The sequence below is a fragment of the Fistularia commersonii genome, chromosome 2 (genome assembly GCF_037954325.1).
Source record: "Fistularia commersonii isolate RoL2024-O1a breed Wild chromosome 2, RoL_Fcom_v1.0, whole genome shotgun sequence".
Lineage (NCBI taxonomy): Eukaryota > Metazoa > Chordata > Actinopteri > Syngnathiformes > Fistulariidae > Fistularia > Fistularia commersonii.
Window position 1 is genome coordinate 19,844,060 of NC_141285.1, and position 25,548 is coordinate 19,869,607.

General features: G+C 39.5%; 1 protein-coding gene across 3 annotated transcripts in view; it reads right to left on the bottom strand.

Annotated features, from left to right (window-relative positions):
- Positions 1 to 25,548, bottom strand: part of chrm3a (cholinergic receptor, muscarinic 3a) — a 94,071-nt gene that overhangs the window by 50,924 nt on the left and 17,599 nt on the right. For 2 of the 3 annotated variants that reach the window (XM_086171931.1, XM_086171940.1), the window contains exon 2: positions 13,064 to 13,173. Coding sequence is in view for 1 of the 3 variants with exons in the window: in XM_086171922.1 (XP_086028048.1) it covers positions 13,100 to 13,122 (23 nt within the window). In the remaining 2 variants the exon portion in view is untranslated. The remainder of the gene's footprint in view (positions 1 to 13,063; positions 13,174 to 25,548) is intronic. The other variant, XM_086171922.1, reaches the window with a different exon arrangement.

Genomic DNA, 25,548 nt, shown 5'->3' on the forward strand with positions numbered 1-25,548 from the left:
ATTGATAAGCTGACAGAGATAAAAGCTCCGGCTGGGGAATTGATCATCTGGAGCATATTTTATTCGCTTTAAGATCATGTGGAAGGGAAAAGTAATGCCATCATTGGCTTTCTGTTAAACGGCGTTCTGCGTGGGACTGATTTAAACGTCCACATTACTGTTTTAAATGCGGACGAACAAGATGGATGGAATCTTAAACGTGCAAGTTAATGGCTGTTAGCAATAAAGGCAGATGATTAATCAACATAAATGCAGATAACAAGACACAGTGGGCAGTAGATTAATACGGCAAACACCAAAATCAATCACCTCGAGCTTTGAGTACATTGCAGATTTCTGGGTACGTCGTTTATGCGCGAGTGTGTGTGTGTGTGTGTGTGTGTGTGTACGGGTTTGTGTCCCCTCATGAAAACTAAACAATGACTAATGGTAAATTACTTAAAACCGCTGTAAAGGTCATGCATGAGTAAGACCCTGCGGGTTATTATGTTAATGGGAGCGCATTTCCTCTATCCGCCGCTCGAAGCGAAGCCTGTGCAGGTGGATTGATATTCCCGCTCAAGACGAAGGGAAGCGTCTGTTCAGCTGCATTCGAAGGGTTGTGCACATCTGTGTTAATTCACCCGTCTGGGAGGGCCGGTGTTTTTTCACCGGGGTTTGATCCAACTGCCTCAAGACGCCGACGCCATTTGCTCCTCTGCCTATCAAAGGCCAAAAACAGAATGCCAGTCCCTTAGAGCCCAGATTTGTAGGCATATCAACCATACAGCAGTATTTTCCAAGCTGCGTAATGTCCTCTTATCATTTAACAGCAGAGTGACAGGGAAGTTTCCCCTCGCTTAAGAAAACCATCAAGTCAGTTTTATTTGGTGATAACTGTGTGACTACTATGAAATAGTACTCACTGTCAGGAATAAATACCTCACAGCCCCCTTTCTTATCTGTCCCTGGCTGTGATTGAATGTTTTGGCTTCATTGTAAAAAACAGAATTTTATGTCTGTCATCCTCAGAACTGTTGTTTTTAGACACCTAAATGATTGTTATAAATAAAATTAAAAAAAACAAGAAAATGAAAAGCAAGACCTATTCCATGAATCAGCACAGCAGTTATGATAGGTAATATAAAAGTAATTTACCGAGGGAAAAAAAGAGATCAATATGCGACATATAAAAACAAAAGTGCTTATTTTAGCAGAAAACCGACTTAAATGAGCTTTCTGTCGACATTCAAATTCTGCGTTTAATATTTTTCATATCAAAGACCTATCAAGAAAGTGAAAACAGTTAAATAAAGTTGGAATTTTAGGGATTACATCTTTATAGGTACACTTACAAAGAAGACACAGATATTACACATCTACCTTCATAGAGGTCAAACCAGCCTCTGCAGAGATAATGGCCTTTTTAAAGGGAGACACACTATTAAATTAGGTGTCCATAGGTTACAAACCCAAAAAGCAGCAGGTTAATGGAACCGCACCAACAAGCGGGGTGCGGGCCTACTCCTGTGCAAATCGCTGATCCGAGAACAAAAGGTGAAATGAGAAAACAAGAGGGGGATGATTTACTGACATCATCTTTGGCATTTACACTCATCGAGCTGCCGAGCGGTCTCGGAAAAGCCCGCTTGATTGCGGCACATAAGGTGCACAGTACGGGCCCGCCGTACTGTTTGCTGGCATTTTCCAATTAACACGGCCAGACAGACCTGTGGATGGACTTGGGATCCCGCCGTGAGGAAAAAAAACAAAACAAAAACTTTTAATCAACTTCCTTTATGTAAAAAAGAATATCTATATATTCATCTGGGAAGCACCAGAGGAAAAACTGCTGTGAGCTCTTCACACCAGTGGTAAATTTGGCAGTTAGAAATTAGTGAGATTTTTTTCTGTGAAAAGGCTTTTTGTGAGCCTCCTAATTCAAGGGTTGAAGAAGCTCTTTATTCCCCTTTATTTTTTTCTGAAGTATCTGGCTCTTGACAAAACAACGTACCTTATAAATGAGCCTGCGCAATGTAACAAGGTCATTCTGAGGGATCCAATGACTGAAGCTCAACCAAATGGTTTTCAACCAAAATATTGTTATGGAGGAGAAGGATCGCGGTACAGCAGATGAACTCTTACTATTAATGTGCTTCTCATTTACAGTTTTCACAAACGGAAACAGATAATTACTTTTCAGAACGATTTATTCTTTTCCTCTGTGTATCTCCTGGCAGGGCAGGTCAGAATTCAGTAACCTCCAAAATAAGACAGTTTTTCTTTTCCTTTTTTTACCTCCCCACCCCCCCACCCGAAAACACAAGAAAAACAGCAACATATTCCTCTCAGCGGTGCAATAAAATGACTTAATGTACGTCATGGAGAAATGCATCCGTCACAATTGCATTGCTGATTCTGGCACAGATTAGCATAGCCTGTAAAGAATTATTGATATCACTAAAACAGGCTATACTAATTAAAGCCAGAATCATCAATTCAGATCTTCAGACACCGAGGCCCCTTAAAAATGGTTACGACAGTTTGGTTCCAAGCGAAGCTAAAGTTGGAAATGAATCAAGCGTTAGTGTCAGGAGATCAATGCTGTAGATGTCTGTCAAGATACAGGATGGTTTTCCTGTATTGAGATATAAGAAATAAAACAAAATACAATTCTCAGGGTCAGCATGACGGTAAATGTCCATCAGACACCATACACACACACAATGTTGAACGTTCTTAATGACTTCCCACATTGGTTGTTCCAACACGAGGGTCTCGGGGGTTTAAAGACTCAAAGAGAGCGAGTTCGCTGGACAGACGTCCCTTCATTTGCCAGGCGGTCTTTATCACACAGAAGCCACATATTTGAGTTATACAGCACACAATGAATCACGCCGGGATTGCCTTCGCATTGACACCCCGGCCGTAATGGATGGCCCGATGAAAGGGAAATGAAGGGAGCATTGGAAAATATCGCAGGCCGTGTGCGTTCCTGAGCACATGTGAGAGCGAGACTGGTTATGAACAACCAAGGGGGAGAATTACAAATGCACGGAGAACCGGCTTTTGGAGATAAGAAAAACTATACATTCTGTCACAGACCAGACTCAGCGTGGAGGCAGAAAACATACCGCTATACATCACATCGTGCAATGCAAGGATGGGGAGGGATCCGTCAAAAGCTCCGAAGGAGAAGACAATTTACTGACTTCAGAGTCTCAGACGTATATGTCAAAGAGACAACCAACCCTACGTTTACTTATATTTGCCCTTTGAAGCCTTCGAGAATAAAACACTTGAGAGTATGCTTGAATAGTCCGATGAAATGTTGGCATCCGGGAGGCTCTGCCAAGCGGACCTTTACCTCCTCTTTCACCTCCTATCCGCAGCTCAGCAAGGCCGCAATAATTAGTCATTAAAACAATTCGAACCAAAGATGCACTGCTCTCCAGATACCGTTTGCGTATTTATCACCGCAGCATTCTCACGCACGCTGAGATTTCTATCGCTAACTTTGAAAAGAGAATTCCTGAGGGGTTGTGTAAACCAAATAACTAACCTGTTGTAACAGATGGTCAAATGACAAAAGGATGAAAGTGAGTTTGTTATGTCTGAAAGGTTAAGAAGGGGGGGGTTCTTTATGACTTTAAGAGAAGCTGGAATAGCACCCATTCGCTTGTCCTTTTAAATGCTATTGCCATGGGAACAAACATAATTATCAAATACATTAAATATCAGCAGCCGGCGAGACTCCATGTTTATCTGTACAAGCAAGAAGTTTTAGAATTTCCTGTCCATATCGTCATCAGCCCAAAAGTCAGTGATATTTTTTTGGTCAAAAATCAATGTTGTTATATCCGTCGCGGGTTTATCGATCTAGCGATGATACACTGGTAATTCCGCTCCTTGATCCGAAATGAAAACAGCAAACAATGAAGAAATGTCACCCACATTGTTATATCAAACTCAAACACAGAGATATAAAGGCGAACTCTCCTCCTTGGAAAGTTCCTATGTATTCGCCAAGCTGCAGATCATTCGTGTGAGCAAATATGTGACAGATTGGACCACCAATTAATAATAAAAAAATACAAATTAAATCACAGGCTTCAAACTTGTCATAGAATAATTGTAAAAATTGAATAACACAAATCAAGACAGGTTTCTCGAATGGCTGTGCCTGATTTCCTCGTTTGAAAAATCTGCATTAATGTCAACAATTAAAACTGTCCATTATAAAAAGTCCCTGCGGATATGATCTGCAACCTATTTTCATGCTTTCCAGGATATTTAGCCTTTTCTCATATTTTTAATGCTATTTTCACAATCAGAGAAAAAAAATATGACAGGTATAATCAATGCAATCGATGAAATTAGTATTTTATGTCATGCGGGGGGATCAATGAAGACCGACATTGGATTATATACAATATTAAACAATGTGGGGAATCACTGGAATATCACTGAAGCCTTTTGAGAATATTATCAAGGCATATTATAACAAAGCTACAGGAATTATGAAAGTGAAACACAGGATGCTGCAAGTCTTACATCAATACACTGCATCCACTGCAGTGACAGTGTAGGTCATTTCACAACGATCACATCTGATGGTACATGTTTAACTAATTATAATTTAAAATAATTCAGTGTTGCTACATGAACAAAATTGCAAAATTGCATTGACAACAGCGTGTACCAGTCTTTTTATCTTACCTGTGAAGTCTTTTACATAAATACACAAAACTACCTGCAACTATTCTACATGCTTGCAATTCCATTTCAACAATTCATTCATTCATTATCGGGTGGGTCGTCAGTCCATCACAGGCTCACACACACAGTAGAAACATACAACCATTTGCTCACTCATTCACACATCTGGGCAATTTAGGGTCTCCTGTTGACCTCTTGGATGTTTTTGGACCGTGGGAGGAAACCACACGACCCTGACGAAACCCACGCAGACACGTGTCTCCTCACAAAAAACCCTACACCCTGTCGGAATCTGACTTTCTTGCTGTGAAGTGAAAGCGCAAACCACTGTGCAACCCTCTCTAAGAATTGTATATACATTTATACTGTTAAATGATCTAAATATGAATCAAATTTACTCAGGGGATGAGGGAAATTACAAGGAAACGTGGGATGCGCTATAATGCGGTACTACTTTTTCTCTCCATTGGTTGAGCGGTGGCAATGAAATGACAATGGCTGCCACTTTCCAAAGGAGCAGAGGAGCTGTTTTACTGTGACAGGGTCCTTGGTGGCTGTTAAAATCAAATAAAGTGGCCTGACCGCTAAATGCTCTGGCCTCCAAATGGACTGTTTAAACACTTTTTGCGTGTTTATTTCAATGCTCTGACCTGAACTAGTGTTGTTGTCCTCTTTACTCTACATAAAAAAAAAAAAAAAAAAATGAATTCACTCTTGTAAGCACCCTTTACTGCCGGCTGTAAAGTAAATATTTGGAGCAAAATATTGACTGTGCTGCTAGTAAGTGTATTATTTCTATTCTCCTCGACGTTTGTCTATTTCTCATTCTGCTTTGGGTTGGTATGTGGCGTTGCCTTTCGGATAAAATTTCCATACAGTGTGAAAGTAACCTTTCTCAGACAGGTAAGAGCCAGCTACAGAGCGCTACATGGAAATCACCCATAAAAAACATCAAGTGACAGATGGGATGTATCCGACTCAAAAATGCGTAGAGTTCAGACTACATCGCTGTTGCTATTTGTGAATTCAACACGATGACTGCGGAATGATGTGAATAGAGAGTTACCGCATAAAAATACATTTGTGCCAAAATTAACATTGGGAAGACGCATCTGGACACTGTCTCCAGCAAGTATTGAGACTGTGCGTTCTTGCACCTGGAGTTAAGGAGGATAATAAAGCAATGGAATTTTTGTGGATGAAGGAATTGCAAAATGTGGAAGAGAAGTCAAAGATTTTCCAAGCTTGGATGCAATTTTACCCCTGGTTTTCCAGCACGAGGAATAAAAGAGGAATTGAAATGTGTGTAAATCTAAAAGGCCAGGGTTCCCGGTAAAAGCCAAATTTTCCCAGACATGAGTAAAAACAAGAATCTATTTCCCAGCTCATGGTACAAAGTTATTTTTTCAGATTTTTGTCCCCCATTCTTTTGTGTCTATTTATCCCTCAGGTGGGAAAATATTAAATTCACATGAGATGATTATTTAAGGTAATTTATTGATAATATGTCGGTAACTTCCATGCTGATTTACAGGTCAGTTGTTTTATGTCAAATGTGTGATGCCAAAATAAACAAACATACAGGACATGGAAATTCAACAACTACTAACAATTTATTTAAATCATAAAGATTTATATTATTATTAGATAAATTAATATAATCATTTGATCAAAGAAATACAAATATACAAAAGATACCATGTTGAATACAAAGATGCACTATGATCAAGATCTTCCAAGGTTATTTTTGTGCTCCGTTGATGTTGCTATGATTGTAAAACATAAATCACTTTTAACTCGGAAAGTTCGGTTGAAACCAGATCGGTCTTTCATCCGAATCAAAGCATTTGGTTCTCATAAACAACAGAATATTAAAAAGGAATTAGAGATAAATGGTCCTTTAATTCATAGTAAATATGCTTTGCATTAACCCGTTCAGATCATACTTAGCAGAGTTGCTGCCACTATTCAACATGATAACTCCCTTCAGTCCCTGCTTAGGTTTTAGCCAGGTTTATCCATTCAGTCTGTCACAGACGGTTAAATAAAAACAAATATCGTTCCATTAAACAGTTAAAACCTCGAAAAAAAACATCAATGTGTCTGTGGTGAGGTTGATAATATCCTTCCGAGTGCAGCAGTATCCCGTAATGCAACTGATGAGCATTTGATTTTGAGAGGTGCAACGTGCTGGATGACAACATTATATCCATGACATAAGGCAGAAGAAATCCGAAGGGTTCGGTAGGGGAACAACATTTGTTCAATTTAGTTCACAACTGGGTGGATAAGGAAACGCTGATGAAACTGGAGTGTTTCTTTAGCTAAAGGACTAAATTCACGATGTTGAATAATGGCACGAAAAAGTGTTTCGCAGAGCATTATGATATTAAAGTGGAGAAGACTTCTTACATGCCGGACATAAAACTTCCCATTTTCATAATTTTATCCTCGACATTTTTATGAGCTTTTGTTATGACGAGTGCATGAGTTATAAACTCGCCACCAAAAGCCATCGGTCGTAAGGAGCTTGGTTTTGAACATTATCACTTAATCGTGTTTCTGTGTCCAAGTGGAGTTTGTTTCCAATGTAATCAAGTTCACGAGAGTTCCGCCTATGATCGTCTCGGAGACAAGTCGAGCAATCAGATCCTCTGATACCCATTTTATTCATAACAGAAACCATTTGCTATACTTGGATACAAATGCATACTTGGACATATATGTATGCTCGTCGGCCAGCCTGAAAGAGAAAATAATCCAAGGCTGTTTAATACAAAGAGTTATAATTTTCTGCTGCGCTGACAGATTGTGTTATGTCAGGAAGGCTGCTTTAGCTGACGAGAAGTTTTTACTCAACTAACCACTGACTAAAAAAGGCAAACTTTGTCCATAAAAGGTAATCTCTATATATAGTTTATTCTGTATAAGTGGCATAATGGCCGAATATTAATTCTCCTTTTATAATAGATCATTATATTTTCTTATCTGATGAAAAGCAGTCTAAAGAGTCCTTCTAATACAAATATTCCCATTTATGATGTAACTAGTCTCATTACTGTATTTATCCATTAAATTGTAATAGTGGAAAAGCACTGATTATGATCCAGCTTATGAAGACATCAATAAATGCTTTATATTGACTAATTAAGTGGAAATATTCATTATCAATGAGTATGATTAAGCAATTAGTATTTTCTATTTGCACACAGTTTTGATTCATGCAAAATAGGTTGGGCGGGTGCCTACTTCTTTGTGACATATATCTGATATAATAATTAAATAGATGGGTCTTTTCTCATTGACCATTATATGATACGGAGTTCTTATATCGAGAACATCTTGCAGCATTCAAAGTTTTAAAGTCCATAGTTGAAAAGTTTATTACTTGTTTCGGCCAGACCAAGGCTTTTCTTTTAGGAAATCGATTTCTAACCGCCTTCATCAAGTGAACTTCATTTCTGTAGAGCTCACAATATCAACAAGGTGACAATGACATTAAAAAAAAAAAGTCCCAGGAGATATAATAACTGCCCAAGCACAATAAGGCTGAAAGACCAAAAGGCACCGAGGATGAACATTGAACACGGAGCAAACATCAGCAGGGAATCTAAGTTCCAGAAAGAATAGATTGGTGTGAAGCAAACATATTGACAGGAGGAGGCAGCAATTTGTGACTAAGCTGCTTTTAGACAAAGCAATTACTGGATGACTTAGTAAAGTGAAGGGAAAGGGCTTGGCTACAGGGATGTGCAATATGGCAGACAACCAAATTAGACTCATTATGTGCAGCATTTTACGTGCCATGGTGCCCCTGTAAAACCTCCATGGACGGATGAGTCAAGGGGAGAACAGCTTGGAGGATAGCCAGTTCCCGGTGTTTATTTTTGGATAGTTTTTTGCTGAAGCACCTGATGTTTTAGCATGGCAGATGAGCAACTGTGGGCTAACTGTGTAAATTGAAAAAAAAAAATCCATTGTATTAGAAATTATCTATTACAGACAAAAACAAAGTGCGGAGCAACATATTTCAATTTGAATAAATCCGATGGAAAGCAAAGACAGGTTAGGGATGTCCAAGGTGATGCCCAATTATATCGGTATTTGTTACCGTTGGACATTGGTAGCTGAAGAATAAACGACAACAGGCCAAACTATGGGGCTTTTTGCCCCATCTAAGGTCAACCAAAGCAAACAAGTCCTTGGCAAAGTACCGAACAAAGTGAGGTTCACAAGAACCTGTTGGGCTCGATGTGTGTGTGTGTGTGTGTGTGTGTGGGGGGGGGGGGGGGGGGTCTCGATGGTGAGTGCTCAGTAGCCAGGCTCAGTAGCCAAGAAAAATATCACAATAGTAAATAACAGTAGAAAAATTGTATAAACAGTAAAAAAAAATAAGAGAAAAAGGGAGAATAAGAAATACAAATAATCTATAAAGTGTCTTAAGTGACAAGTGAAAGATAAGGCGTGCACAAGAGTATGAAAAAATATTGTACATGTAGCTGTTATGAAATATTGCACAGTTATGAACATATTTACAGATAAATTATAACAGTCTAAATTATTACAATTTACAGTGAGTGGGTGAGTTTTTTTTTTTATTTTTATTTTTTTAAGGTTTTAAGATTTTAAGATTCCCTGCAGCTGAAGGGAGAGGAATTAAAAAGTCTGATAGCCTCAGGTAGGAAAGACCTCCTGTGGCGTTCAGTGGAGCTCCTCGGTGGTGACAGTCTACGTCTGAAAGAGCTCTGACAGGACGTCAGTGTGGCGTGCAGGGGGTGATGGACATTGTCCATGATGCTGAGGAGCTTCCTCAGCATCCTCCTCTCTGACACCTGCACAACAGACTCCAGCTCCAGAAGAGATGCCAAGGAGATCTGGTGCACTGGGACATTGGTGGTCTGATCCTGGGCTGCAGAAATTGGCTCTAAGAACGTGGAGTGCCACCTCTCAGGTGGGGAAGGAACCTGATCAGATGTGTGAGACTAAGAGATTCAGGCTGGATATAGTTGGGCTGGCTTCATCGTACAAACGGTCTCTTGGAGAAGGGTTGAACCCTCTTCGACTATGGAATTCACCGCGGTTGACGAGAGCATAGCATCCCTCCACCTCCCCGACATGACCCCCAATAGATTGATGAATTTATAATAGAAGAGTAAGACACATAAGCAGAACTGATAATCCGATAAGTATCAGCATCGATTCAAAACACTTAAGATAATCTTATATTTAGCCTTGACCATGGAGCAAAGATTAAATCATTATTACTGATATAAAATGTATATATATATATATATATATATATATATTTATGAATGTGCGTGTGTTTAAGTAAAAAGAATATAACTAAACAACTTTGCTGTGTGGGAAAGTGGGCTTACACTTACAAATAAAACTGCACAGCATAAATGAATATCAAATTTTACCATGCAGACATTGTGAGTTCTACACATTGTGTACATGTCTGTCTGCGTGTGTGTGTGCGTGTGTGTATGTGATGGGCTTCATTGATTAGACAGCTCTGAACGTAGTCAAAATTTATTGCATAATTGCACGTTTGAGCCCCGAGACCTAGAATGGGATACGACATAGGCTTTTATATTGTTTGAAGTATTAATAATGCACATCCGCTACTTCATAATGACGTCCCAATGGAGCGGGTTTCCTCACAATTAACCATCTTATGTTCTCACAGCTTTGGAAGACACAAGTCAGGTTTCCATCCAATTACTGCTATCATTCTATATGGAATTTTTAGAAAATGGAAATGCGATAACTCATATTAATGTGTCTTTCCAACGCTTTCCATATTGATATCACTTTGGAGAAGCTCTCCCCACGTCCTCCATAGATTGATGGGGTCCGTGTTTTAATTTGGCTCGTTCGGTTACATCGAATTAGCTGACGTTCACGGTCAGAGTTTCTACAGCAATGTTTTTCTATGGTTTGTTTTATATGGAATTTATATGGAAAGCCAATAAAACGGGAAGACACAGTCAAATTTCATATTGCGTGCATGAAAATGATAGCAGTAATAATAAAATTTGACTATGGGTTTTTTTTAAAAAAAACAAGTCTCTTGGGTAATATCATCGATTATAAATCTGTGCTAAACATTGGGGATAATGCATAGAATTAAGAAGTCGATCTGGAGTGTGAGCGATACTGTAAGCCGAGCACATCACTTTAGGCAGGCAATCATAATCCAAGATATGAGGTGACAGAAACGGTTATCTGTGTCGTTCTGCACACAAATAAAAAAAAATCTCATCCATATCTTGCGTGAAACCCTCCCCATGTCAGCAGCCTCCTCAACCGCAGACTCAAATTAAATGTATGCTGACTGAATTCTATCCGACACTCCACTGCTTTCACCCACTCCTGTTGTGCCCACTCTCACAGGCACACTGGGTGATAAATTGTAAACTCAACGAACTCTTAACCGCAGAAAAACAGTATTTACGGTTCACGCATGGACCGTTTCTTCTGTAACAAATGACTCTGTGTACAATTTAAGACTATCATTTTTTTTTTTTTCTGATGTTTGCTTGATTTTAATGGGTTTTTTGTTGGTTTCAATTACAGAGATTGTATTGATTATCGCCTGGGGATCTATGCTTTTCAATGAATGTACGTCTGCTATCAATCACTTAATTTTCCTCATGGAGGCCCCTCCATCAAACCTGCCTTCATTTGCCTTGCAGTCACAATAACCAGTCAAATATCTTACATTTAATCACACAAGCAATATAATAATTTTGATACCCCAGTGATGGTAATATCCATGTCCATACAGAAACCGGCACAATAGCTCCAAGGTTAGCGCCTCACAGCAAGAATGTCCCTGGTTCGATTCCGACAGGGGGAACTATCTGCGCGGAGCTTGCACGTTCTACTCTGCGTAGGACTCAACCGGTTTCCTCCCACGGTCCCAAAACATGCAGAAGGTCAATTGGAGACCATAAATTACCAAGGCGTGTGAATGAATAATTCTTTGTCACTGTACGGGTGAACACTGACAGCAGGATAAGCAGTTTAGATAATGAATGTTCAGGAAACATTTTCTGATCTGAGAATCTAAGATGAGAAATGATAATCTCTCACAGGTGCAGAAAAAAAAATAGAAAGGTATGGATTTACAGTGTTAAAGGTTTTAGGACGAGCTGTCAGTGCAAGTCACGATGAAATGCCATACCTACTCGGAAATAGAAAAATGAAAAAACTCATAAGAAGAAGAAACAGAGATAGAAAAGGAGTATAATGTTGGAAGTCGGTGTCCTTCAATATGAGTGTATCAAAGATGTTCATAAGAGCACTGGCACCAGAATTGCATTGGGGATGGTTAGACTCACATCATCGTCAGAAAAAGAATTCAGTTCAAAACTTATTTCTTGTCATTTTATACATCCAATAAGGAGCTTAATTTCACATTTGATTAATTGACAATTAATTGTTTAATTAATTGTCTTTCAAAGGCTGAGTTATGAAGCAACAATTACCTCAGGAAAAAAAAAAATCAGAAAAATCATATCAGCTGAATAAATGTTAGCACTGCTCTTAAGACACTCACAATTCTGACCAACATTGCTTGAGCAAGACCACTGCAGTTTTTGGCACATTTCTGTCCGGAAAATAGGATATTATGAATAAATAAAAATGTCATTGTGGTATGGATCATACCAAGTGTATAACACTTAAGCGTCCATCCCTTCTGACAGGAACAGAGATTAATAATTATCCATAAAGTCCACTTCTGAACACTCAGCAGGAAGTAGCTCCTCTGAGATCCATGAACTTTGAACTCTAATATTAGGCAGACTTACTTCCTTACTTACTGTAGATATTTGTGTCAACTGACTTATCGGCCCAAAACGGAAGTTTCGCAATTCTCATCCATCCGTGGAAAGATAATTATTATATCTCAATATATATTGACAAAGGAAATTTCCCCTCTGGGGAAAAAAGAATTTGTGACAAAGGAATTTCTGTGACAAAGGAACTTTTCCACAATGGGGATCAATAAAGTTTATCTTATCTGATCAATAAAAGGCTACACATCTCTCCTTGGTGAGGATGTCAAAGTGTCGCTGTGGTCATGGACGCATGCAAAGGAGTTAATTAAAGTTGATCAATACCAATCACCATATCTTTTTAGCCTACACACCAACTCACAGCCTCACATGCATCTGTGTGTTATCGGTATAGTAAAAAGTATTATCATTAATTAAGAAATAGCATTGAATTCTCTTTCAGAGGAAGTGATTTAAAATGTCCACTGTTGGACAGGAGGACGACAGCTCAACAGCTGCCAAACAGAGGAGGGAGTGTAATTTCTGGATAGGAGGGATTCTCAAGAGTCTACACTCACCAAACGTTTTTGGGAGGGGAGGTGTCTGGAGGTCACCTTTCAGCGGTTTTGGTGTCCATGCTGTCTGTGTGGGGGGGCGCGATGACCCTCCTCCTGATGGATCACGATGTCTACAAGACAGACACAAGGAGCAATGGGGGCAAAGGGTGAGAATTACTAAAAAGACAATTTTTCCAAATTAGGAATTGAACACTTTTTTTTTTTTTGTTTTTAGAAATTTAAACACAAGCCAAGCTGGAAACAATCATAACACCGCGTCAGTGCAATGTGAGCCACAATGTCTGCTCTCTCCCCCCAGAAAACATACATTTTTCGCTCTCCAAACAGATCCAAAACGTTCATTATTTTTTGACTGATTTATCTACCTTTTCATGTATGCCAAGGATATTCACCTTATTGCTCACGATGACTGACTGTCTCCAAATCTATTTTTCATGCTTTATTTATGGACCCTGTTTTAATCAAGTATCTCCTCAAGTGGTGTGGCTACCATTCCCCACTGGATAATATCTGTCAAACGAAAGAATGGCATGTCTTCATGTCTAGTGAAGTGTTCATGCCTTATATAGTCTTTGTCCAGAAGAGTTGCCTGCTTCACATTGCTGGATCTAGCCAGGGGCTAAGGAAGCAGATCTTAAGACAGCTCATTAAAACTCCAGTCTTCAAGTATTAAGAGACAAATAAGAATGTATTCTAAAAAAAAAAAAAGGGGGGGGGGGGGCTTGCCATTAAAAATAATCAAAAGTAATGGAGCGGTTCCCAGACAAAAAAAAAAAAAAGAAAATCTTTATTAAAAAACGGAAATCACAGTTCACTTGGCCTGATGAAAAAGGCCAAATAATGACAGAGTGAAGGGAGTTGAAGGCCGAGGGTCAAAAGTGATAGTCAGCTAGTTCCCAAACACCTACAGACGAAAGCGAACGCGCCGCTGTCCTTTTCGTGCTACAAATTACACATCAAAAAAGGTTATACGAGGAAACGCGTCTCGACTAATTGAAAGTTGCATGACATTTCTGGCTTTGCGCTGATACGCCTTTCCAAGTAGCCCTGACATTTTCACAGAAACAGTACTTTTATTTTTTGGTCTAACACACATCATTTTATCTTAAGCGTTCAAACAAGATGAAGCATCTCAACCTAATACCGATGACCCCTCTTGGCCTATCGGCTCCATATTTAGCGAAGTCTGCAGGGGTATTCTCCAGTGGGCTTAGGGAGGACTGAGAGAGACAATTACCATTTTCACGTCCCCTCCTTTAAATCTGTAACAAGACTTGATGTGAGTCCTAATTTGCATGAAATACCCTTTGAATCTGTGCACCGTTCCCACAATAATTTGAAATGGTAATTATACAGATAGAAAATGGAGTGGCGTACAATAGCTCTTTACTAATCGGTTACAGAAGCCTGTCATATGACGGAGCTTCTCCTTTTAAGGAACAGATAAAAGGTCAAGTAATTATGCAAGCTTCCCCTTTCAGTAAATGGGCGAAAGAAGAAAAAAAAAATAGCTCTAAAACACTCATTTTCAAAATTAATATATGAGAAAAGCTTGTGTTTGTTGTGCAAAAATTATGTTTAAATTGAAAACTTTGTGCTCCTGAGTTGGAATTAAAACCAGGCCGCTGTCATCACCATTATCTCCTCAAATCCATTTTACCAGTTGCAGCCTTGATGGGTTTGTACTGCACATTTCTAAGACCATCCTTATCTCATAGTTCTGCATATCTAAATAAATATTATAAGGTGATATGAAGTTCATTTATCCATAAATGCAAACAGACTATCAAATATGTTACGCTGTTGATTCTCAGCAAGCAAACATGACTTCAGAATTGCATGTTTACTTAAAAAAATTGCAGTGTTTTTAACACATTGGTGCATCAAGAGAGACACAATGGAAATTTCAGACTTGTATTTATTTATTTAGTATTTAATTGACATGCTTAAATACACAGATTTTTCGCATTGCCGTGTTTCGCGTGACGGTAATACTTGCCACTGCGGGAAAACAACAAGTTGATTGACGACTGTGAAATGCAACCGCCACGGATTGCGTAGAAACCGCAAGTACACAAACAAAACATGGGCCGCTTGAATTGTACATAAACCACTGTAAATCTCAAGTTACCTTCACTCCTGAACGGAGGCCTTCGTCAGACCTTGCTACAGTCCAACACAAATCTATGAGCAAAGCTCTTTTTTATTTTGTCAGCCAAAAATACGCTGATATTGCCTTTCACCAAGTTCTCTCCCGTCCTGTTATGAGCACTACGAACAAATAAGAGACTGAGAAAGTGGGTTTGAGAGGTGCATTTCGGGTTCCGTGTCATGCACGTCAAATGGCCGGGTTGAAGGAAGAGGTTGACGGCATGATAAAAACGTCAATCTTAATTCGCCGATGCAGCAAGTCTGCATCTGGTGCTTACTCTTCCACAACTTCGAATGCCAAAGTGACTTGGTATATAATCACCTGCTCGCGAGGGCTTATAAATGACTTATTTTGATGAAGTGATAGCGTGGAGGAGTGCATATTGTCTCCAGCTGTAATACTGCATGCAGGAATGTGTAGGAGGAGCGAGGCAGTTTTATGCACAGAGACCGAAAAAAAACAAACACACAGGCCAAAATGAAGGGGGGGGGTTCATATGGTTAAGTCACAGTTCAGTTTTAGTGAAGGTCGTCATCTTACTTGTGACATACATGAGGTCGGTCTCGGCCTCTCAGTTGGATGCTCTCCATCCGCCGCCGCCGATAAGACAGCCCGCTCCGTATGTGCACAACGGTCGATATTGTGTTCGATAAAAAAATGAAGCCACGTTGCGATTCCCTCGGACCACAATAAAGATGACAATAGATCGAGCCCACACTCAGGACATTTGTTTCATAAAAACGAGTTTCTCTGCCATTTTTAAAATAGAGTATTCTGTCAAAACTGATGTATGTACACAACAAGGACATCGAGGAGATGGACGTACAAAGATGCTCAGCTATATTTCCCGCAAAGGTATACGAATGTAGGCACTTTATTGATCAGCAGTAATCTCACATGATTCTACATGAAAACATGTAGTAGAACATGAAAATCACAGAGTTTTGTCTTCGAAGGTTGTTGCTTTATGAGATTCAAAGCACAATTCCCTGATAAGCAAGACCGTTCCTTTGCAAAATCCCCCTCTGGCTATACGTTTTTCGTTCATTTATTACCGACAAATTAGAAAACAACTGCTTTGTGATCACAAAGGGAATGCAGTTCAATTTGTGCAAGGCTTTTTGATTTGATCTACGAAACAAACAAACACACAAAAGTCCATGAAATGAATACAAAAAGAATAGAGCAGCTCGAACAGAGAGCGACACGAGGAACACTGAATATTCTATAGCTGAGAAACCGCTCGGGAGTGAAGTCCTGTCTTAAATTAGTGGTGTGAGATTACGCATTGAAAATTACACAATGATGAAAAAAAAAAAAACAAACATGACGAATAATAGTTGCAGGAGGACGATTTGTCCCGGCAAAATGCAGACGGCAGTCACCAATCTGAACCTAATCTTTAGTTTACGAGACAAATTAACTTCATGTTTATATAAAGACTTTACTTGAATGATTCTTTATGGCATCCGTGTTAGGGCGGCGGAGGAGGATGTTTTCCCTAAAAAAACTACAACCGCACGGGCTGAATTCAAAACTTCAAACCGACAACCAATCTCCTGCCACGCTTCTGCGAACCCGGGAGGTTCATGGACTAATAACTGTAACTACGGCTGATTATCTCAACATGCGATGCTTCCTGTAAAATGAGCCTTTGCCCGTGGAGGTGGACCAATTGGCAGGAAATGAGGACAGATTGATTGGAAAACAGATGGAAGAGCAGCAGCCACTATAAAAGCCCATGAGGCTGTAAAGGAAGGAAGAAGATGAAGGGCTTAGATCAAAAATGAAAGGGAGAGCAGGAAATAAAGGCAGATAAAATCAACTCTGACTGATTAGGATGCAATAAAGCTATTTTCCTAAAGCGGAGATACATAATAGATACTTACAGAGCAAGAGGCAAGACTACAGTGTCATCCAAATACACCATTAACAGATTAAAAAAAAAAACTGTCATTCTATTGCATCCAATTCAGGGAAGGTAAAGCATTTAAAGCTCAATGTGAGTAGCAGTCGTATCATCCGCGGATTCTTATATAATTCTTCCAAGAACACGAGAGGAAACTTGAAAGGCCTGGAAAGTCGGCCGAAAGTACAGCTCTTCTCCTCTTTTATAATTGTTAATAGTCATCTGTAATGCGTTCCAGATAGAGAAAATATTCCCACTGTCACAGTAAATGTTAAGAGATATTCAAGATGAGGACGATCTTTGGGCATTGACACGTGGAAAACAGTGTGGTTTTGGTCAAATTGTGTGCTGATTATATCGAAAAATTATCAAATGTGACCCGGTGTTAAACAAACTGTACCTCTGTTATGCAGGCTAAATAAAAAAGAATAATAAAAAAAAAATAAGGAAAGCTTAGCTCTTAGCTTCGTTGCTGTCAATGTGATTAAACCATAAATGACATAAAGGAAATCAGGCCATTTTAACTGTCAGCTCAGTATCATGCTCAGAATACCCTACCCTATACAATATGTACTTATTTAGCGGGTCGGACATATGGAGACAGTGAATGGTGACTTATCTAAAATACAGGTCTGAAAAAAAAAAAAAAAAAACCTTGAACAAGGCTTTTAAAGTACTCCATTAACGATAATGTGTTGAGCTTACAATCAAACCCACAAGAAATGCTATGGAAATATAAAAGGCAACTTAAAAGCTGCTGTTTTCATTGTCTTCAACTACAACAGAGAAAAACAAGCTTCAAGAAAAATACATTATGAGCAGACAGGGCAAGTGACAGAATGTTGGCTTCAAACCATGTGTTGTCTTTTATATATATATATATATATATATATATATATATATATTTAGGGTTGAAAATCTGAAAAAAAAAAAAAAAAATCTAAACCATAAATGCATGTCAAGCGGATGAAACACAGAAGAAATTTGCTGACTTTTTGAAATTTGGCGGGAATTGCGTTCAACATTGTAGTGGATGGGGGAGACAAGGAGACTCCCCATACATAAGACCACCTGTCAGAATCAAACCAGGGACCGGTATACAGTATCATAAACTTTCTAGCATCTCCACTTTACACAGGCGCTGTGACAGGGGGCAGCTGCAAGGGTCAGAACGGGACAGAACCTGGAGATTTGTGGTGTCACAAGTCAAAGAAGTACCTCATCCGTGGATTCAGTCCAAAAAAGTATTGAGAGGCGGGATGAATTTACTAGTCAGAGGAATACACCGTTGCAACGGTGCAGTTTATTTAGCTGAAGACTTTTTCCTGCGCCCTTCCCCTTGTCTCAGTTTGGTCAATATGTTCGGCTCTATGAGAAAATATAGGGAGATTAATTTAGAAGATGTCACGAACAGCTGGTCGGCTTTGTGTTTATACACTCCTAATTACTTCACTTCACCTTCACTCTCTGACCTTGCCCTGCACTCTGGCACTGCTAACAGGCATGACCGAGGCACTGCATCTCATAAGAAGTATTACCGAGTCCCAGGAATGAGCAGCTGTTACACCTGCCCCCACAATTCCCCCTTAAGACTAATAATTCATTTTCCGGTTCCCCGCTTTCTTTCTTTCAGCGCGTTTAGCACAACGAAGCTCTGATGCATCCTGTAGCATCGCGTGCTAATAGGCAAACAAGAGTGAAGTACAACAGCGCCCAATGAGTTGTGTTATGAAAAAGATAGATATCGAATTGGAACACAGCGTTGGGTGAGGTTACGGCTGATCCGTCCAACATCGTTTGAATCATTCCACGTGTAAGAGATTTTCTGGTTGATTCCTCTTGCAAGTTTGATAGAGAGTCATATTGAGTTGTTGTTTATTCATCTTGATCCTCGGTGGAATCCTTTTTACTCCGTCCGGGTATGGAGACAGGGCCGCGGGAATTAAATGTATATTATCTTTTTAAGGATAACAAGACCTGACGGATGATACTGAATTACTGAGGGAGGATGGAGCTTGTGGACGACGGTTACAGAAGAAAAAACAGATAGCAATTGAAAAGAAAACCCCGAAAGAAAAAACGAAAGAACAAGGCATTTAAGCTTGGCTTCATGTAATAGGTATCATTTTTGAATTCGGTGGTCCAGGTGATGCCAAGTCAAACTGGAAATTGAAAATTACCGTAATTTTCGGACTTTAAGCTTCTTCACACGCTTTGAACACTGCGGCTTAAACAGTGATGCGACTAATTTGTGGATTTTTTGGGGGGGCTAACGAGCTTCACGCCGCTAAAACGTATAGCCTCGTCACATCGGACCAATGAAATTACCGTGAAATTCTGAGGCTGTTCAATTCCGACACTGAAGAAGACGAAGATAGTGATCAGCTGGAGTTGGGCAAAGCGGGGATAGAAAATTATGGACTTTTCCTTGTATTATTTATTCTAATCTTTTTAATCAGTGGTGTTACAGGCCTTGTGTGAGAAAAACAAACATTTCCAGTACAAATTTGTGGATGTTACCGTTGTGTAATTAATTAAAAGTTAAAAAGTTTCTGTGTAAATATCTCAAGTTACAACATGAACACCTGCAGCTAATAGACAACTGCTGCCTATATATGTACACATATTTATTTGTTTATTTTTAGCCTGTGCAGCATATATTCAGGTGTTCTCAATAGTCCGGAAAATACGGTAAGTATTTATTGCTTACAAGAAATGGTCCGTAATATCCTGGAATACATGCCTGGCTAGCAGCATTTCAATGACAAACAACTCAAATAAAACCCTTTTGTCACCTGAGAATGACACACGGCTTCATAATGTCATAATGGATTCATATGGCTCTGCTGAATTTAATTGTGCACATCTACATGTATGGATGTACACACACACACACACACAAATCTTAAAATACGACAGCAGAAATTTGCATACTAGGGGACTGTTCAAAAGGCATAAATCTTTCCTTTGGGAGGATTTTCTTTATTTAATTGGATTCATTATGTTTTATTGAATGGGGTAGTGAATGGAGGCTACAGTGTTTCAACAGTAACATGTAGTAGTGCCTCCAGTGGTGGGAACGGAAGGGTTCTACAAACTTTCCAATCCTGTAAAATGTGACGGAGGATATTAATGTGGAAGGGTGGGGAGGAATTACCTCACTCACACGAAAATAAAGTTGACTTGAACGGGGTAAGACTCTCAGGGAGTTGAGGAAAAACACCGGCTACAGGTAGTGCTATCAAGACAAAAAAAAAAAAAAATTAAATGGGAGGACACTGTTGGTAGAGGGTGGATGGCTAAAGAGAGCAATAAGCAAAACAAATATAGATGTCAAATATGACAAGCAAAAGGAGAATAATCCAAGATAAAATAGAAAGTAACTGAGAAGCCTTTGACTAAACCCTTTAGATAAATATTCAAGAGCCCGACGTTGACCACAATAAAAATTAAGAGTTCAGAGGAGAAATGTGACGGTGAAAACTGACGAAAAAAAAACAAAACAATTTAAATTTGTACGTATCTTATATCATCAATTCCATTTCAGTGAGCTTTTCTAATATCAAACCTCACAAAGCAATGGGATCGAAATAAAGCTGGGACGTCACGCCTCTATGCATGGACACGGAATGGTAATCGCTCAACTTTCGCTCATGTGAAAGGGAACAATTGAAAAGGATGAGGGGTGAAAGGTCTACAAGTGAAGAAATTCATGTCCACTTGCCATGACATATTTGATTTCGACAAGAATTCATCACGACATGGATGACTGAGAGCTTCCACAAACACAAGAAAAGTAATTTTTTTTTTCACATGTCGGCGTATTGTTAGAGAATACCAAAGTACAGGTTTAATTCACAAAAGAAATGTGTACTTGGTGTTTTTTTTTTTTGTTTGTTTTTTTTGGGGGGGGGTAAGTTCTCCAGAGAACTAGGTAAAAAAGCGCTTTTAATAAACCTCAATTATCCTGCGAAACAAAACGTTATAATGCATAGAAACTGAAAAATAGAATCCGACCCTATGTATCTAATGAATCAGGGAGTTCTTTCAGTTGGACGCTTTCGTCAGTCTGAATAAGACGGCAGAGCTGGTATGCGCTTACAGAGAAAAAGGGAATTATGCCGAGCCATCTGAGACACTGCGAAAAGAAAGAAGCGTAGTCATTATCTCAGGAATGCTCCCCTTCCCTATAAAACCAAGTCTAACTTCAAATCCACTCTCTAATTCTACATATTTCCGCACTGCAGGATACGCGTTGATATTTCTGAAATCGGTTACGCCATCTTCTCCGCATCCGCAGACACCGACTCCCTATTGATCCTCGTGAGGTGCGTTGTGGGAAAACGACGCCGGATGGAGACTGAGGCCATATAAGGGGTCGAAATGAAATCGCCATAAAATGCTTTTAATAAACAGGTTGTGCGCAAAGTGCGAAGAACGCGAGTCATCCGAGGCATAGACGAGACTCGAATACGATGAGAGTAGTTGTCGGCGAGGGGCTCTGATTAAAAATCCAGGAGCGCTCTCCACATAATTAACCCTTCGGTGCTTCACTGAACTACAGCCATTGAATCTCATCATGGTGTTTTGAGTGACGGAGTGGAAACGGGGGTGTGGGTGCAAAGGCACCCCTTTGATGTCGTAACGCAACGTTTCTTTTTTCTCTCCCGAAGCGTTCGTGATCGGGCCGGCTACTGTCCAAAAATTCAATTAGGAGCGCTCTAAATGTGAGCTGACAGCATAAGAGGAGGCGTGAGGCACAAAGGTGTGAGGAAAAAAAAAGCAACTAATAGGACAAATGAGACTAAAAAAAAAAAAAAAAAAAACAAGCAAACAAACAACCAAGATTTGGTTTCTCTCCCGGGCGTCGGCAGAGGTATGAAAAACCAACAGAAAGAGAGAAATCAAACTGCACATCCAAACTGTTCTTGTTAAAGTTATTAGTTTATATTAACAGAAGCGAAGACAACGTGCCGGACAAATGAAGTGTATCCCCGTTGCGCGAAGTGAAATTTCTCAGCCCATTTAACCGGCCGTCATCCGGAGCCTCATCACGGCAAAGTAGCATAAAAGAATTCAGACTCCCAAAAGCTCAAAGCGCTTAGCATGTTCACTCAGCCACAACTGTGAGGGTTGTTCCTCGCCCCTTGGAGAGGATATCGTGCCTTTTAAAAAAAGTAGCCGGGGAGAATAAATGGGGGAAACGGATGTGTGCATGGGTTGAGAGAGGTGGTGGAAAATGCATGTATTGCCACTTTTTGCAGACGACCTGCAGAACCACTGTCACAGGATGCTGTATAACATATAGGGGATTTAGAAAAAAGGGCAGCGGGAGAGGGAAGAAAGAGAGTTTATATATGACTTCCATCTAACCCTTGCTATAACAGGGAAGGTGGACTCCAAAACATATTTTTTGGACCCCTTTTAAAAAAAAAAAAAAAATGACAATAAATAAGCCTCTGTTATAAAAAAAAAAAAAAAAAATCCGGAAGGAGTTGAAAGAATTATTGAGAAACATCGGAATTTAAATCCCTTTTTGACCCAACGCCAGCGCCAACAAAAGGAAAACGGGCCTTTTAAAGCAGTTTCTCGCGCCGGCTTCATGTGGCAAGACTTCCATGTTGCAGGTGAATTTGTGGAAAACATCATTTCCATGCAACATGACAGTAAAACAAAAAAAAAAAATCATTATAATTGTTGTATATCCTAGCAATCATTGCATTGTATTAATGTATCAACTGGATTAAATATATGACACTGGGGTCTCCGTAACTAAATGTTTGTGTACCGTTTTCTGTCACTTCCCTAATGATAAAATCAATTTGAACGTGTTGTTAATATCAGCTAACTTGGTCAATGTTTGGATTACCGCTGACTGCTAACATTACGATGTAAACACATTTTGCCCACCCGGCATTTGTTTATGTCCCGGCTGTTTGACAAATTAAGAAACTATTGAAGTGTTACCCTGCATGAACCCTGCAATCATGACATCCTTCTCAAAGATATAGGAGGCTGTCTTTGGTTTCGTTAATTTTTTTCCATTTTAAGCATTATTGTGGTTGCACATCACTGTAAATAACATACAAGCGTCAATAGCACCATTTTCGATTGGCAGTCACATTAATTTGGTTTAATAGAGTCAAGGAGTGGTTTGCTGGCAGGTTTTGACGAATGCACCCGCAAAAACAAATGAAGATTGTCCAACTTTTCCAGCAACAAGAGCTGTGCGAAAATACCAGAAAGTGTGGGACCCTTAAAAGCCATGAAATACTTCCTACTAATTGACACCGTAGCCCAAAAAAACAAAAATGAAAAAATCTCAACAAAGGGATATCACTAACAACATTAAAACTAATTCCCAGTATCCCCTGCATAAGATCGGACAAACAATCCAACTGACACCGAGCATTTTCTCACACACTTGTTAAAACTCACAGGGTGATTTTTAATATATCGTGACCATAGTTTGACTTGTCGAGCGCCAGGGAGTGTTTGTGTGCTGAAGGAACGGCTTCAAAGAGAATCGTACGTTTACCGGTGTCACGAAAACCACCGTCTGTGAATCATGGGAACGACATTGTTGGGTCATTTGTTTGACTTTTCAGAAGTTATTTATTTTTGTTTGACCTTTAAATGCTAAACAAACACCAAGTCCCAAACAGCCAGGGACAGAACCCCAGATCTCAGCCGAGGGAACTCTCAGATCTGAGCGGCGGCCTATGCAGCATTCACCATCGGACGATAAATAATCGCTAATGGCTTTCATAATCCCGACCCATCCTGTATTATAGGCGTAATAACCGAAAGCCATTTATTTCAAGGAAAGATATTTAGCTGTATGTTAACCCGCATAACTGATATAAACAGGTATCTTCCACTTGTCCACCAAAAGCAGCGGTAAAACTCCGATGTGACAGCTGAAGGGTTATTGCCCATCACACCAGCTGAGTCTTTATGCCTGGGGTTGGGGAGGGGTTGGACAGCTGAGCCTCTACCACAGGAGGTGACAAAGACGGAGAAAAGCGGCGGCACTCAGCCAGTCTTACTGGGAAAGTTTGTCCTTGGGATCAGAGCGGGGATAAAAAAGAAACCAGAAAAGCCAATGAAGATGAAAAATATTCTGAGCATCCCTGCAGATTGTCTAAAATAACCAAGGAACATGTTATTGGACTCCATGGCCATCTGATGATTTATTAAATAGAGCAGGCAATTAAACATAAAGCATAGAACTGTAACAAAGTCTAACTGTAGGGTTTAGAAACAATACCTTGAAAACACAGAATCTTTTTTCTGTGGCATTGATGAGGTGGTTCACGCTAATGTGTCTACAAGATTTTGAGGAGTTCTCTTGGATCTGGATTGGGCCAAAATGAGATTTAGAAAGGAACCTACCAATCCAGTATCGTTGAAGTGGAGCTAAACTTTTAATAGTGCCTTTGCTTGTCGCTGCCATCTGATTTTATTAAGTACACCTTTTATTGTATTTGTTGATATCAAAAAGAAAGTCAGACTCCCCCTCTAGCTTCCCAATTTAAAAAATTCCAAAAAGCAACGTTTGTTTGGATTGTCTGTGGAGGTTCTCAGTCATCCAGGTCATGGTGAATTCTTGTCAAAATCTTCTTGTCATGGCAACTGGACTTGAATTTCCTCACTTGAAGACTTTTCAACCTTCATCCAAGAGCAGTTATACTCAGAAACTCCCCACAGGTCATTAAAACTGAAGAAGCCTCTTGGATGAGGGGTGAAACGTCTTCAAGTAAAGAAACTTGATTTTGACAAGAAGTCTGGATTCTGTAGATAGAAAAAAAAAAAAAAAAAAAGAATTTGTGCTGGAATGAAACAATTGCTTAACAAAAAAACAGAAAACAAAACAAAAGGCATTTTTTAATGTTTTTTTTTATTGTTTTCATTTATTTTTTTTGTTTCCATAGTCCCTCTTTTATTGTCTTTTTAAATCTGTATTTTGTTTTGATATGTCTGTCTGGTGTCCTTAAGTGGCAAGTAAGGCGCCTTTCATAAAATTATTATTATTATAATTTTTACCCAGCTTTATATACTACCATGCTACTGAATTGGCATTCATATTTGATTAGCTAACATATAACATGAGTATATATATATATATACACACACACACACACACACACACACACACACACACATATATATATAAAATATTGATTTGTGATACAGTCAGCAGATGAATTCCCGGATCATGACAAACTGTGTTTCATGCCAGAAAAGAAATACCCCTCAAGGCATTCCTGAGATAGCATGTTCATGACAGAAGGATGGACAGACAATCCAAAACACAAGGCCTGAGGGCACAGCTGTTACAGCTATGAAGGCATAAAACCACATTAGTGCACGCCGCAATGCTCCACCATCCACCGCAGCGCAAATATAATAATAATAATCCAT